The following is a 15,306-nucleotide window of genomic DNA, read 5'->3' as shown; positions in this document are numbered from 1 at the left end:
GAAAGAAACTAAGTTTTCACATGTCCCTAAATAAATTCTATGCATCAGCTTCTTCCTTCCCCGATAAAACAGGACTAACGGTTGTGAGCTGAATTTTTTTTAAACTGCTTTGAGTTCCACCGATGAAAATGCTCCAGGGAAATAGAATTACTCCCACTCTCCAGACCCACACATCCAAATGTGAAGAATTCCAAATTTCTTCTAAACAAATGACGGTCTATGTCAGAGAGTTTCAGTATGTAAGCGTAACCTCATGCAGCGTGTGTGTTTAAAACCCACCATGACATACATTTAACCCTTTTCTGAAGTCTGTGGCCTCCTCAGCCTGCCTGGTGGTAGGCAGACAGTGAAAGTGAACATCATTCTTATCTCTGCTACCATCAACCACAGCGTCTTATGTCATTTCAGCCACGTATGGTTCTGCTTCTACTCCCTGTTCAAACATAGCCCTAAAATCGCAGCACAGAGTACAAAGCATACAGACTATTTCAAACTTTCTTCTGCTCAAAGTACTTTTGGGGTGGATTGAAAAGGTTGAGGCAGGTACCGGCAAGCCAAAACAGTTCCGAGAGCAGCGATACCTATCAGACCAGATTTCTTACGAATTTGTGTTCCTTCATCAATTTCCACCCCTCCACCACATACCGACTTACGAGATTTTCCATTTCCTTCTGCATATACCCATAACCACCACTCCTACCCCACCCCGCCAATCTTTTAGCAGAAAAGCACTCAAAAGTTTTAAGGGAGATATAAATATATACAGACTGGCTGCATTAAACCTGTTTTCAATAGGAAATCAGGCTGGAAACCATGAAGATGCTTTTACAACACAAACACACACAGAGGGCTACAGGTCAAAAGAGAGTCCGAATCACACAGCCTGATACAGGATTTTCCGTGACAGCGGTGTCTTTTCCTTACAGAAGGAATTCTCACAACCGACATTTTTTACAGGGTAAAAAGAGTAATTACAGGGTTTCTTTCCCTCCCGAAAGCAGAGAAGAATAGGGTGGAACACTCTTGCCTGGTCTAAGCTGCCTGTATTGCATTAGTGTAGTTTACTGGAAGTACCAGGGAGAGTCTGTGTGCACGACAGCCCGTGGGTCTGCGGTTACCAATACTTACACATATGCCAGGGTTGCACTGAAGTGCTTGTAAATATAAGTTTCAAGTACAGGGTTGAAATGCTGGAACTTGATGTCTCCGATCAAAGAAATAATAAATACCTGCCAAAGATTCAAAAGGAAACAGATATACAGAGCTGCACAACCTCTAACTAACTGGACCATAACTGTCTCTAATTGCATGTCATTTATTTTGCTGGGTCATAGTTTTTGTTTGTTTTTCTAATAGCATTAATGCTACAAATAGTGTTATTCGTATTCTAATAGTGACTAAACACTGCAGTGTGTGTGACTACACCACTGCTCAGAGGGAAGGCAGGTCATAGCAGCACTTGGATTAAGGGGAGCTACTTCTCAAAGCAGCAACGGTGATGCAGGAAGCGACACCACTCGCAGCCTTTACGTGACACTGTCCTAGCACAGGTTAAACAGGCACAGAGACGATGAAGGCCCTTTTTCAAAGCTAAGAAATTATTTTTTTCAAGCTAGAACTTGAGATTCTGATGATTTATACTCATAGCAAACACTCAGTCCTCTTAGTACAATGACACGTATTAGAGCCAGGACATTCTGTCCCCCTGTATTCACTCCTCCAGCCAACGTCAGCTGGAGACATCTGACTTCACATTTCTTCTTGAACTCTCAAGTATGTATTCGTTCCTCAGCACGAAGCACATAGCTCTGTTACTGCACTGCACGCCAAAGCCTGTGCTTTTCACACACATACTAAGCAACCTCTCCAAAGATGCAGAAAACTTGTGAAGTCTTTTACTCAGTCATTATGTCTCTTCTATCAAGGTTCAGAGGAGTCTTCATCCCCACTGCCTAAGTACCCGACTAGGATTTAGGGTGCATAGGTCCCGATGCCACCACAGCCACAAGTCCTCCACCACCATGACCCTGAACAAATCATTTCACTTTGTGCTGCAGATAGATAATACCGCTTTTCTCTTCTGTAGCCTTAAAGATGTTATCTGAATAAACTACTATAAATTACGTAAATGTTTATTACTGTTTTCACTGTGGTTACTGAAAACCTCAATGAGTATCTCAGTATGAGCTCCTGAAAATGCCTTAAGAAGTGTTTAAATATAATTTATTTCTCAGAGCAAAATACCAATCACTCATCTAAAGGGGGCACCAGAAACGGACTGAAAATGTGGCTGAAAAACAAATACTCTAAATCCACAAGCGAAGACTCACTCACCAGTGCATCAAACACAAGGAAGTCATAGGTTTCATTTTCTGACATTTCCATCATTATGTTGAAAAGTGCATCAAGGGTGTCTTGCAAAAACTAGAGGGGGGAAAAAAGAATAGTAAAAGGGTGGGAAAAGACAACTGCTTCTGGAATCCTGCACAAGAGCCTACTTTTTTGGATCCTTTTTCCCCTTCCAGCCTAGCCCAGTTGAACTGTAAAAGCTGTCCATGAAAGAATATTTAAAAAGGGATCTAAGTCCTGTATTAATTCACATGCTTGTCATGATCACCACGCTATTCTCCCTCCCTATAGCAAGGAGGATCTTTTCTTACCAGCTCTGAATGGCCCCACTTTTCTGTCCTATTGCCTTTTTACCTAGCAAGAGACCTACTGAATACACTGAATTCTGTCCATATAGTTTAAGCTTGCACTGGGACAAATCAACCCCGTACACTGTGCTAAGGCATGAGATTTTACACGACGACCGGTCTGCAATGACACAGCATTTACTTCAGTTGTTCAGCAGTTAAGTAAAACCATGCCCTTGCATAATCCCAAAAGATCCACACTTGGAACCTCACAGGATGCCTCGCCTCCTAAATCCTTCAGCAGAGTACTTTCTGTGGCACTTCCCCACATGTCAGGTCTATTCCTCACAATACTCTGACTATAAGCTCTTTGGGCCTCCTCTGCACTCTCTTCCCAGATCCACAGCATGTCCCTGTTCACAAAGGAGGCCCAGGGCCACTACTGAAAATTCAAAGTAAGGCTTTGAATGTATCTTGTATTTCCTAAGGAGACAGGGGAAAATAAAGTCACCACTATCTCCCTGATCCTGGTAACATTTAACTTCTGGAATTCCGGGGAATTCCACTAATGAGAGCTCTTGGGCCAAAGTATACCTTTTGTTCTCCTGCAGCTCAGCAGCTAGAACAGCCTCTCCTGGCCTATACAGTGAGCTTTTGGGTACAACACAATTACAACCCTTCAAGGTCAACACCAAGCACATACTTAAGTGTTTGCATAACAAGGAGACTCAAATCTCTATGCATACCTTTACAATTTCTCCTCCTTCCACCTCCATTAGCTTCCTCAGGTTGTGAGCTATGTTCTGAGAGTTAGAACGCCAGTTCAACAAACCCAGCAGGTCAACTAGCAAGGACAGAACACCAGCAATTAGAATCAGATTGTAACAATGCAGCTGACTTAATGGCTGCAGAACAATACAGAACAAGTACTAGAGGTTATTTTTAGAATCAGCTTACAAGGAAAAGTCACACTGAGGTACAGAATATAATCTTGAAATGGTTCTTTTGTCTTGGCAAGAAAGTTAAGTTTTGCTAGAATGGAAACCCTGGTGTAATTTGATAACGCAAGGCATTTGGTAGACAATTTTGCAGGCTTCTCATTCACTCAAGAGAAGGCATCTCAAGCTAGGAATTTTATTACCGTGCATAACTTTTCTTACTAAAGCTTGTGTTTACTTTAGAGCAGCCTCTTGGAGATGGTTCTTAAAGTTAAAATTGAAACCTCTTGTATAAATGACATTAAGCTGCAGAGCTGTTTATCACAGTTCTGGGACATCCCAGGACCTCAAGTTTATTTACAAACTACAGCTGAAGCTTTTAAAGGAGTCTGTCAGGTTTCACACTCATCTTCCACGATAATGAAATATGTACATATTGTCTCTGTTCTGAAACTAAATTCATTTTGTGTCTTCAGATGTAAGAATACCTGTAAAACTTAACAGCCGTGACAAAGAATGCCACATTCAGAAACAGAGGTTACACGCAGGAGGGCAGAACGATGCAAACATGCTTGGCCTGCACATCGGACAGGATAACGGAAGTCAGGTTCAGTCCCCACGCACATGGATGTATCAGTACGGCACTGACCTGACGCTAACTGGCCAAGCTCAAACTGCGACAGAAGAGCTCATGCCCATCTCCCAGCAGCTACACAGCTACACCGTGATGGAGCCACAGCTGGTGTCATTATCACATGCTTCTTCCCCAAAGCCAGAGAGTACATTATACCCAGAGCCTTCCAGAGCTACTGGAAATCTCACATCATTTACCAACGCCTACTGCGTTCATTCACATACATACACCGTCCTTCATTTTGAGCACTTTGGCAGCATGCAGAGCGGAATTAATGCATAACAGCACCCTGAAGAGCTCAGTTCTAACTAACTGCTACATTCTTAACAGGCAGAGGAAAGAAAATAATTAATCTTAAACATAAAGGATTCTGAAAACACATATACACCATCACTGACAGGTGACATTTCTATACACGCCGACAAACCTGTTAGATTTAACATTGGTAGTTTGGATAAAATATTCACGTGGCATGGTATCTAGTGGTTTCATAAACCTCTGTAGCTTGTACTGGCAACATGATGCCGACAATGCTGGGATTGGGCTGCCATTGACACACCAAACGGCAAGATTACAGCTAAAGCGCTCTGCCCACACATGCTGCAGTGCCAAAAAAAAATTGCATAAAGAAAGCGCCCTCTTTACTTCAAATATACAGCACGATGCCGCTAGGCTGCTACTGCAAGACCTACCATTCTGGGTAAGTTTGGTGGAGCAGATCAAAGTGGCAATCTGGAAGCTGTCTTTTGTACTGTCTTTAGTGGGTGTGAAGTTGGCTAGATGGTGCAGATTTTTCCCAGAGGGGGCCTCCTTCTCTTCCATCTCGGTTTTGGTACAAGGAAGAGTTAAATAGCATTTAGCATCTTCCATTTTCTTGTTATCACCCTGTTGGTTGAACACAGCAAAGACAAGGGTTATCTCACACCCAGGACACCTCAGCTGACCTCCTGCCGTTCTCCTCTGCAGACACTTCAACGCAGGGACAGCACAGAGGGCTTTAAACACCTTTTTATGTCTATTGTTGTTTACTCACATCGTCCATTTGGGTCTCTAACTTTAGGGAACAGAAGCTGCCCATACTGCCAATGAACTAACCTCTTTTCAGAGTGATTCAAGCCATAGAGTTTGGGAGGGTTTTTTCCCCACACCCCTCATTTCGTAGCTTTCTACTGCAATCAATTAACTTTTTCCTCTCACTGTGATTAAAGACACCAGGTCTTTTTCACCATCGCACAATGATCCCTCCAAAGCAGGCGTTCACCAGGCCTGTTTGCTGAATGCTGTCTAGGTGAATGATATTAGAGGAAAAATGCTCTATACAGATACATACAAAGATGTACCAGATTTGTGTACTTGCAGTCAGAAAACCCACCAATGAGAGCAGAGCTGAGGGTGACTTATTAAAAAAAAAAAATAAAAAAAATGACTGTCCTATTATCCTAGAAGAATTACTAAAAATCTCTGCAATTATGATGTTTACATTGCTATGAAAAAAGTCAGCCAAGAGTTGTTTTGATTAGTTAAACGAAAGTGAAGACTGCAAACGCCCAAGCTACCTTATAAACAATCAAATTGTGTTTGCCATCTTGCAGTGTGGTTCCATCTGCATTCATCAACTTCACAAAGCCCATGCCAAAAGCTCTCTCAGACTTATCCCTAGCTGCAAACAGAAAGAAAAATCTTTATTAGGAATGACTTATTTATGCCCATGTTATTCATAATGCAGCTCTCTAACTACATGCAGCTTCTTCTTTATTTAATAACATCACACAGTAACGTGACGGAGCTAGCAAACTTTGTGACCCACAGTAGAAAGAGCTCTACCTCTTTCCCTCTCATCTCAAGGCACTCAGCAGGTACCTGCCACTACACAGAAAAACATCCTCTGACGCATCTCTCGCCACACAATTTTAGTGGTTAATTGTGCTGCTAGGTGGACATGCATAATTGTATACATATTCTGGTTGGGATTTTACAAATCTGCTTGCGATGTGGAGGTATCCTGCATCTCCCAGGTAACTGAAGAGAATTTTTTTTGAGAGCCTTTCAAGGGGCTTAGTCTCACATTATTGATCTTGTTTCAGGGCTCTGAAGTCTTTTGATGAAACTTCTGGCTCTAACTTTCTCATTAGCCTTTCATTAACCTCATTAGAAATCCTCCTATAGGAAGACCATTAGAAACCCACCAGGCTTTGCACTGAATTTTGGGAAGGCCTTGAAATAAATTAAAACCAACACTATACACTGAGAAGCCGAAGCAGCAATAAGCATTGACAATTGTCTTTCAAGGGGGCTAACATGTTGCTCCCTATCTAATTTCAGTTGTAGAACAAAACCAGCACCAAACTTTTTTTTAAGGCTGTGAAAAGTTTAAATTCTTTTTCTTTGCTTGCAAGAAAATCCCCAACGCTGGAAATAAGTAGAAACGCAAGCACTACGCCTTTGGTGGCTACTTGGAACATCTCAAAGAGAGCAGGAAGAACACAGTACTCCTGCGGATCTTCTTTTCTGATACTTACACTCCTGTGATGACCGATGACGGAAAGTGAACCTTAAATGGCAACGACTGACTTCTTCTATTGCAATGGACACCTGCAGATGATAGCACAATGAAAAACGCAGCACCAGCATTCTCTATCTCCGGTCAATTTACAGGACATTCTGTTACTGATGCATCTACTGATTTTAAATTAGTTCTGTTTTCTACACAAAGGAAGGGAGACTATAAATTACACACTCCTACCTTTACAGTTTCATACCAGCACGGTTGCTTGACTTGATAATAAACAACAGACTTATATTCAGAGACACCTTCATAACCAGCACCAGGATGGATAGCTTTCTTTGGACAAAAAGACAAGGGGATGGGGGAAAACGAAAAGGTAAGGTCTGGAATAAAAGCAAGAAGTATTCTGAGTCAGGAATTTTCAGAGCATCTAACTGTCAGAGTTACTCGAAGTCTATGCCTCACAGTCAAGGGAACTCAATGCACGTCACCTGTAAAACCATGTTTTACAGAATCTTTAAAGATCTGCTCACACCTCTTATTAATTTAAGAAAAATAAACAGTGATTATTCAAATCTGGCCGCCAAGATCACCCATAATATCTCTTGGTCATTATCACACAGTTCTTGCATACAGTTGCTAAATAAGATCCTACAGACCGAAGCTATCATCTAGCAAGCACAGCAGCCTTGTGACCTCCTGCAAAGGCCATCGTACCTCTTGGAGATTGCCATCTTCATCGTGTACAGACATGGTGACTTCCACATTCTTGGGAGTCTTCTTCTTCCCTTTGTCAAACTCCCCTTGTATCAGGGTGACGTAGATATCATTTCGAACATCACCTAAAATTCATAGCGCTTAATGAGTTGGTTTTCCTCATACAGACAGTTTCACAGGTTAACATTTAACACCCTTGGGCACCACGTTATCCTTATCTTCCTCTTAGCCTTTACTGATACCAGCTAATCAATGACACCCAACATCACACCATTTCATTTTCATCTCAAATTATACAAAATCTTTTAAAATGTACAGTTCTCCTTTTTATAAGCCTCTGTCTTTAACTTTTTTTTTTTTTTTTAACGTAATGAGCTCTATAGGGCTAAATCCACTTTGAATGGATTAAATACAGCAGGGTCAAACCTATATGGAACAAAAATGTCTCTTTGACTAAACAGAAATTTTCTTCCTAAAACTACACACACTATCATTTTTAAAGGAAGCTTATGTTTTTATCTCTTTAACAAGAAACAAAAGATCAGCTGGAAATGTCAAGAAAAATGAAAACGAGTTTTCAGATAGCTTTAAAATAAACCTGTTCATACCAGAAATTCTAGAATTTCAACTGGCTCTTTCACCCCACGGAAGTGGGGAGGCATATGGGACCTACCAGGAAGGATTATCTCAGGGAATCCCATTTTGCGAGCCACAGCAGTTGATCTGTCTACAAGGTGGGAAAAATCCTTTTGCACCTGTGCTAGATCGCCAGGAAGCAGTTTCAGGGAGACCCAAAGACCTAAGAAAAGAAAGGTAACGCTTGTTTACTGAAAAAAAAAAAAAAAAAGTACTAAACCATGAAATTTAAGCCTAAGCTTAACAGAAAACTGTTTCTTTATGTGATCTCCATGCAAAAATGCCTTAAATATCCCAAGCTGGCTCTCACTCGCCCAGTTCTCTACCTCCCTGATGCTGAATAAGACCTTAGTTGTCAAGTAGGTCCTCTGCAGTAAGACACAAACTTTCCGAGATGAATCCTCCAGTGTATTTGAGTAAAGGCCAGACACACAAGCAAGAGCAGAAGAATCCTGAATAACGCAGTTTAAACCCAAAGCCATTTAGGGTATGCAACCAGCCATGTTCACTTACAAGTATTTTATGTCCATATAAACAGTTTTATCTTAAAAATATTACATGACTAGCAAGCAAGTCACCACCTAGGGAAGCTCTTTTCATACAAGTAAGAACAGCTCCTGTTTTTATCTTTTTTTTTTTTCTAGCTCCCAATCTGCTGGAGTGACACCATTACAAAGACCATACGTTTGGCTCAGGGAAGGTTGGAAACTCCTGTAAGCCTTTCACAAGCCATTTATTTTCCTCTGTAAGCAAGGGGAATCCTTCCCCGCACCAGTTTTTCACATTAGCTTCTTGCCCAGCTGCTGTACCTTGCCCTTTATGATTCACTTCCTTTGCAGCGATGACTTTGTTGAAGACAGAAGTGAGGGGCTCATTTTCTCCGATCACATGGGAAGTTATCAGTGGGGACATGATTAGCTGTCGCTGTCTGATGTATGTTTCCATGGCAATCCTGAGAAGAACAACAATAGAGACCGGGAAGCACACAAACATCAAATATGTGCTCTGCATGAAGAAGGCTGGCCAACAGCTGACTGTTTTCCACAGAAATTTTTTTTTTTTTAAAGGATTCCACGGGAATATTTTTTTTGTTTTCACCTGCACAAACCCAATGGAAATACATTTAAACTCGCATACTAGGAAATACATCACAGTGCTAGCTCAGCTTTAGGATAAGGACATGGACCTGTTGGAGTGGGTCTGGCGGAGGGCCACAAAGATGATCCAAGGGCTGGAGCCCCTCTGCTGTGAGGACAGGCTGAGAGAGCTGGGGGGGTTCAGCCTGGAGAAGAGAAGGCTCCGGGGAGACCTTGGAGCCCCTTCCAGTCCCTAAAGGGGCTCCAGGAAAGCTGGGGAGGGGCTGTTTGCAAGGGCATGGAGCGACAGGCCGAGGGGCAACGGTTTAAACTAGAGCAGGGCAGGTTTAGATGAGCCATTGGGAAGAAGTTCTTTCCACTGAGGGTGGTGAGACACTGGCCCAGGTTGCCCAGAGAGGGGGTGGAGGCCCCATCCCTGAAGACATTCAAGGCCAGGCTGGATGAGGCTCTGAGCGACCTGATCTAGTTGTGGATGTCCCTGCTGACTGCAGGGGGGTTGGACTAGATGGCCTTTAGAGGTCCCTTCCAACCCAACGCATCCTGTGATTCTGTAAGTAACACTGACCTAAAGACTCCATGACTACGTTTGTATCATACTGAAATATCAGCCTTCAGGACAACCATAAACAAACCCAGCTCTGTTTTGCTCTTGTTCCCCATCCACAGGCCACCCTCCAGACCCATGAGAACACGTCCAGCTCTGGGCCACCACGCAGGAACAGCTCAGCACCCACGGCTTTGCACTCCTGTCAGATGAGCTGAACCCTGTCTTCAGGTGTGCCTCAGAGCTGCCCCTAAGAGCCTAGTGGTAAGTTAACATAACTAACGACTGCTGTGAGATCACACAAATGATGAACCTATCCCTGGTCACAAATACATCTACTGAGCTTTGGATCTTGAACCCGACTTCAGTCCTGAATTTACCCCATCAATAATGAACCAAAGCACATACAGAGAGATGTCTCCACAGGCTCCCCATCCTTGTAGAGATGTCCAGATTTGGACCTAGACTCAGCCCCATTAGAACAGAAGAAAAATAACAAAAAAAAGAACATATAAAGTAGCAGACTAACATTACTCTGCAAAGAAAAAGACCTTCTTTCCAGCCTTTCAGGCCCTGAAAGGGTAGGTGAAAAAAAAAAAAAACCAACCCCAAACGCCACACAACTTCTCCTGAAAATACCTTGTAATAACATATGGCTACGCCAAATGGATTGCTATATTTAGGACTGTAACAACATGGCTGAGTCTACCCAAACAAGCTTCATTTCAGTAACTGTAATGTGCTGAAAAAGCAATCAGAGAGCAGGCAGAACACACAAGTCTAACTAGCAACACAGAAATGCAAAACACATTGGGGCTTCAATTTCTTTCCCAGGAAGAAGGAGAAATCACATAGGGTACCGCAGAGGGTACCGCACAGCAGTGACAAGGAGCTGTGTTCTCTATGCTCAGGTGTTTCTAAAAATCTTGCCTCTCAAGCCCCTAGTAGTTTTGAAGGTCACATCCCCCGGACCCCACAACACTATTTTGCACTGTGCTCCTCTTTCTTACCTCAGATGATATGGGCACCAAGCAATTCCACCTGCATTGCCAAAACTCCCCAGGCAATTTAGCCTATCATACAGACATGTAAATCGAGGGGAACAAAGGCTTCAGAGGACTGAAAAATCTTTTCCTTCAAAGAGCTGACTACTGCCATAAACTAATCTATTTGTAGAGACCTTGGTACACTGCCAGGCTCCCATACAAATTTGTCCTTCTCCAAAGGACAACTACTTTAAATAAGCCAGATATGCGATGAACTCTGAAGTCCAGTACTTACTGCTGAAATGGAATAAAATGCTGCTTTTCCTCATCGTCCACCTTTCCATGTATGATGTCAGTTATGTCCATCACTGCAACAGCACAAGTTCATCACATAGTTTTACCAAGTTGCTAAAAAATACAAAGAGAGCTTTCCCCTGCCAGAATGGAAACAACAGTCGCTTATCTGGGGCCAGTGCCCCTCATGACAGCCACAGAGAGCACCACTCTCAACTTCACTTTTTAAACAGTGGCGTTTCATTGATGCTCAAGTCAGCCTATGGGAGTGAATGTGAATATACTCTCTGATAAAAAACAGCTGGGACTCGGGCATATCAAGGCAAAGAAATTACACTCAGATTTCAAATGCTGATTGTCTTGAAATTGTTTTCCACCGCAAATTTCAAGGAAGTCTCTTCACAAGAGATCACAGGAATTGAACAGGAATTGGATGTGTTCACCAAGGCTCCTTTAAATACTCCAGCTTTATCCCATTAGTCACGAGGAGCAAATCCCTCTTTGATAAAGATCTGAAAAAGTCTACTGCACTGATGGTAGTGCGTCATCTTTTCAGGGGGTGACAAAACAAAAAGTGAACAATAACATACAACTTCCATTAAAAGGTCTCAAAGGGGTACTATGTGCAGCTCAGCATCAGCATCTCCGTTTGGAAGCCAGAGATGGCTGGAATGGAAATACAGCATATATTTCCCAATTCCTAGCCCCCTGTCCCAGCCACGGGGCCATGCTGTTTCCTCCATGGATTGAAGGTGCCATACCTGCCACACCAAAGGGCCTCCGGAGTCCACAGGTATGTTTCTTCCCATCTTTCAGCTCCATATGCCCCACCCTCACGATCTGACACACCAAGCTGATTTTCGGTCTGATCAAGTCAGAACTGCTTAAATCCTAGCAATGATTTAAAATAAAGTTATATCAATCTGCTTTATGAAAGGAAGAGAAGACGACAGAGAGAGTAAGACTTTTGTGTTAGACTGTACACACATATAAAAGGAAATTATTTTTTTAAAGAGTAAAACCTGTTCCCTTTGAGCCCTAGTGGAAAAAAAACACAAACCCAAAACTAAAAAACACTACCAATTTCCACACAGCGTTTTATAAACATCCCACTACGCTTTGATAACACAGCCCAGCAACAGTACTGAAAGGAGAGTAAATGATGTTAATTGCCAAAGTAGTAAATCCTGATGACCAGGCAATTAGTTTTGTGCCACCTTTGCTGCTTGTCAGAAGTTATACCACTCATGTGCAATTCTTCCATTAATATCTTGTTACAAATAACTAACACAGAAAAGGATCATCAAAGCAACGAACAAAGTCAAACAACTATGATCTCAAGCCTAGACTTTCGGTACAGTTAGGCTCCACAGAGAAGTGTCTAATAAGATTTTCAGAAACGTCTGGGTAAACAACATCCACCGACAGTACTATTGCTAAATAATCCCCCTTTACTACTGCTTTGGACTGACATACAAAAAGATTACTTTTCAGCAGCATTCCTCTGAGGCTGCCTACAACACCTTAAGTGTCCATGAAAACACCCCCAAAGGCCATACGTGACCCCTCCCTGCTGCATGAGGAGAGGGAAGGGGAGAGGGAAAGAACCCAAAACTCAAATGTCTGCAGCACAGGGAAGAATTTCCAGGACGTAAATACAATAACTTACAGTAAAGACTGCCTGAAGATTATTTAGTTTCTCAATTTCTTTAGGCATCCCATTACTGCCCCAACGAACCAGGTAATTTTCGCTGCAAATAAAGGAAGGGGGGAAAATAAATAAATCAACACTTGACATTCCCATCACCTGGGCAAAAGCTCAAAAGCGTTTTGATCTTTCAGAATATTTGAAAAATTCTGCCAAAATCTTCTATCGCGAAGTGATTCTGAAGTGACTCATTTCAGTGATGGCAGAAGGCAGGCACAATGTGATGAGTGCCCTCAGTCTGTCCCTGCGGAACTCTGACTGCGTGTCCACACCTGATAAGGTCAGCGATGGAGACAGAGGGTGCCTGACACATACAGGCTTCCTTGATAAAGTTCTTCATCTCTTCTCCTACCAGTACAAGATCCCCAACTCCTAGGTGTGAGCATGCACTGACTTGACAGCAAACATCATGCATATACATGATTCGACAGCACGCAATTAATCAAATGCATCAAGTCTAGTGACAACAGTAGGGAAATTTAAGAGCATAAAAAGACAATATGTGATTTTGACTAATGTATTACAGAAATGCCAGCTCTAAGAAGAGGAGTGCATGGGCTCAGAACCTTGACTTCCTATCTCATCTGAAATTAAATAACCTCCTTCCGAATCACCTCTGGGGCAGCAACCAATAGAACTGAAAAACTTATCTGCTGGATCTTCCTTTCTAACTTCTGCTGGCTTCTTTAGAATGATCGCCGTGACGACTAAATTGCTTATGCACCAACAAAAAAACCCTACCTGATGAATTTGGAGAGATCAGGATCATAGAGGCTCATTAACAGCTCTGCATCTTCCCCAATATTGCAGACAAAATTCTTGAAGTTTACATACAGGCTGTATGTATGTGTTGTGTTGAATATTGGCTGCCCTCGGAGGTCCAAATTCTGTTGCAGGGACTGCAAAGGAAGAGAGTACTCCCATTAAAAACAAACACAGACGAATTTAGTTCTGCTGCCAAAGTAGCACAATATCCTTAAGAGGCACGTACAAATACAGTGGGTACTAGTTACTTGAAGACAAAAAAGACGGTGACAAGAGGCGTACCTTCTCTTCCTGGATTCTTTCATCAATCCTTTTGGATGCAGTTTCATGGGACTTGAAGAGAGAGATTGTGCTGGTTTCATCTGGGTCCAAGATGTTCCCATTGTCATCTCGTACAACCAGGTCCAAACCTAGGATCCTGAGCAGCACGCAAGTCACGAGGATAAAAGCAGCAACACAATATTTAAGTAGGTGACTGAAAGAGCACAAACCACAGATCAAACTGTGGACGGCACTATGCACCCAATGCACACTAACTCCATTCCATGTAACAACCACATTGCTGGTTTTCCTGTCCTGAAATACTTATCTCTCACTCCTCATTTTCCCATTAAAGAGAAAAATAATTAGTCAAGTAATGTAATTCTAAAATGACATCTTCTTTGTTCTTGCTTAAAGTTTGTGGTTTTTTAAAGGTACGTATATCTATCAGGCTTATGGATTATGGCTAATTATTGTTCTTCGCCATAAGCTTTCTTCTTAATTGACTCATTTGACCTGAATCAAGTCTGACAGGCAGATAAACGAGTTCTGGAGACAATCCCTGTTCTGTACCAACCAATGAAAGGTGGACTTTTGGTGGCCTATAGAGTTGTATCATGCAGTTGCTGATAAAGCAGTTTAGTTCATAACCAGCATCCAAGTCCTGGCTCCAGCTAGCCAGGCACAAATTGTGCTCCATGGGAAAAACGATCATGTGCCAGCATTTCTGCAGAATTAAGACAGGTAAGGTTTCCTGCCAAGTCAAAGAGATTGCTGGCATATGAAGAACCAACTGCTACATGCCCACCTGCCAGGCTAGCCACATTCTGATGGGGACTGAAAGCTGTAATTATCCCCTTTCCAAGGAAAAATGTAAAGCCTAATTCAGTGTTCCCCTTGCACCGTCATTTACACCATTTTCTATTAATCGTCATCTAGAGCCTTTACTGGGATTTGGGATTGTCCCCTACCTTCAAGACACAGTTTGGAGTTTACCTGTTGCCGTAGTCAATCTTAGCAGTGACTTTCTTCTTTAGCTCAGCCAGCTCATCTTTGGGAAGCGTCCCGGACAGTATCTGTGACCGCCACTCTATCAGGCTGTAAGTCATTTGTTGAACATGCCGAAACTGCGTTGTCTTGTTATCCTACAGGAAAAAAGGGACATTTTTAAGCCAGTGATAGCCTGAAAACAATGAGCTCACTAAGCTTTCTGAAATGTACTCAACTGAATCTACCATATAAGTTGTATTTAACTAAAAATATCTGAGAAACTGGCACCATATGACACTACAAGATTAGACCCACGGAACAAATTCTACACTGCCAAGGTTTAAGCGTCTCAAGATCTGGGGTCTTCACCATTTCCTCAAGACATTATTTCAGAAAAACGTCACAGACAAAAAAATAGACTCCTGGTGTTTTCCAGCACTTAAACTGCTGTGATGGGTGCTTTTTATACATATACAGGACAGAGAGATGATGTGAAGTGACTGCAGTTGTGTTCTGGCAGATTGAGACAGGAATGCCGACCTAATACACAAAGGCCCTTTCTCCTTCCCTCTGTCACTCTCAGAATGGGACACT

General features: G+C 42.4%; 1 protein-coding gene across 4 annotated transcripts in view; it reads right to left on the bottom strand.

Annotated features, from left to right (window-relative positions):
- Nucleotides 1–15,306, bottom strand: part of DOCK5 (dedicator of cytokinesis 5) — a 113,279-nt gene that overhangs the window by 44,347 nt on the left and 53,626 nt on the right. For all 4 annotated transcript variants that reach the window (XR_008463195.1, XM_054180746.1, XM_054180744.1 and 1 more), the window contains 16 exons: nt 14,719–14,867; nt 13,744–13,879; nt 13,438–13,595; nt 12,658–12,739; nt 11,750–11,879; nt 10,990–11,062; nt 8,877–9,019; nt 8,105–8,230; nt 7,432–7,556; nt 6,952–7,050; nt 6,728–6,800; nt 5,765–5,868; nt 4,901–5,093; nt 3,383–3,480; nt 2,335–2,424; nt 1,129–1,229 (listed from right to left, as the gene is read on the bottom strand). Coding sequence is in view for 3 of the 4 variants with exons in the window: in XM_054180746.1 (XP_054036721.1) it covers nt 1,129–1,229; nt 2,335–2,424; nt 3,383–3,480; nt 4,901–5,093; nt 5,765–5,868; nt 6,728–6,800; nt 6,952–7,050; nt 7,432–7,556; nt 8,105–8,230; nt 8,877–9,019; nt 10,990–11,062; nt 11,750–11,879; nt 12,658–12,739; nt 13,438–13,595; nt 13,744–13,879; nt 14,719–14,867 (1,880 nt within the window). In the remaining variant the exon portion in view is untranslated. The remainder of the gene's footprint in view (nt 1–1,128; nt 1,230–2,334; nt 2,425–3,382; nt 3,481–4,900; nt 5,094–5,764; nt 5,869–6,727; nt 6,801–6,951; nt 7,051–7,431; nt 7,557–8,104; nt 8,231–8,876; nt 9,020–10,989; nt 11,063–11,749; nt 11,880–12,657; nt 12,740–13,437; nt 13,596–13,743; nt 13,880–14,718; nt 14,868–15,306) is intronic.

The sequence above is a fragment of the Rissa tridactyla genome, chromosome 20, assembly GCF_028500815.1.
Source record: "Rissa tridactyla isolate bRisTri1 chromosome 20, bRisTri1.patW.cur.20221130, whole genome shotgun sequence".
NCBI classification, from domain to species: Eukaryota; Metazoa; Chordata; class Aves; order Charadriiformes; family Laridae; genus Rissa; species Rissa tridactyla.
Note: the sequence above shows the minus strand (reverse complement) of the source record. Positions and strands in the feature narration are given on the sequence as shown.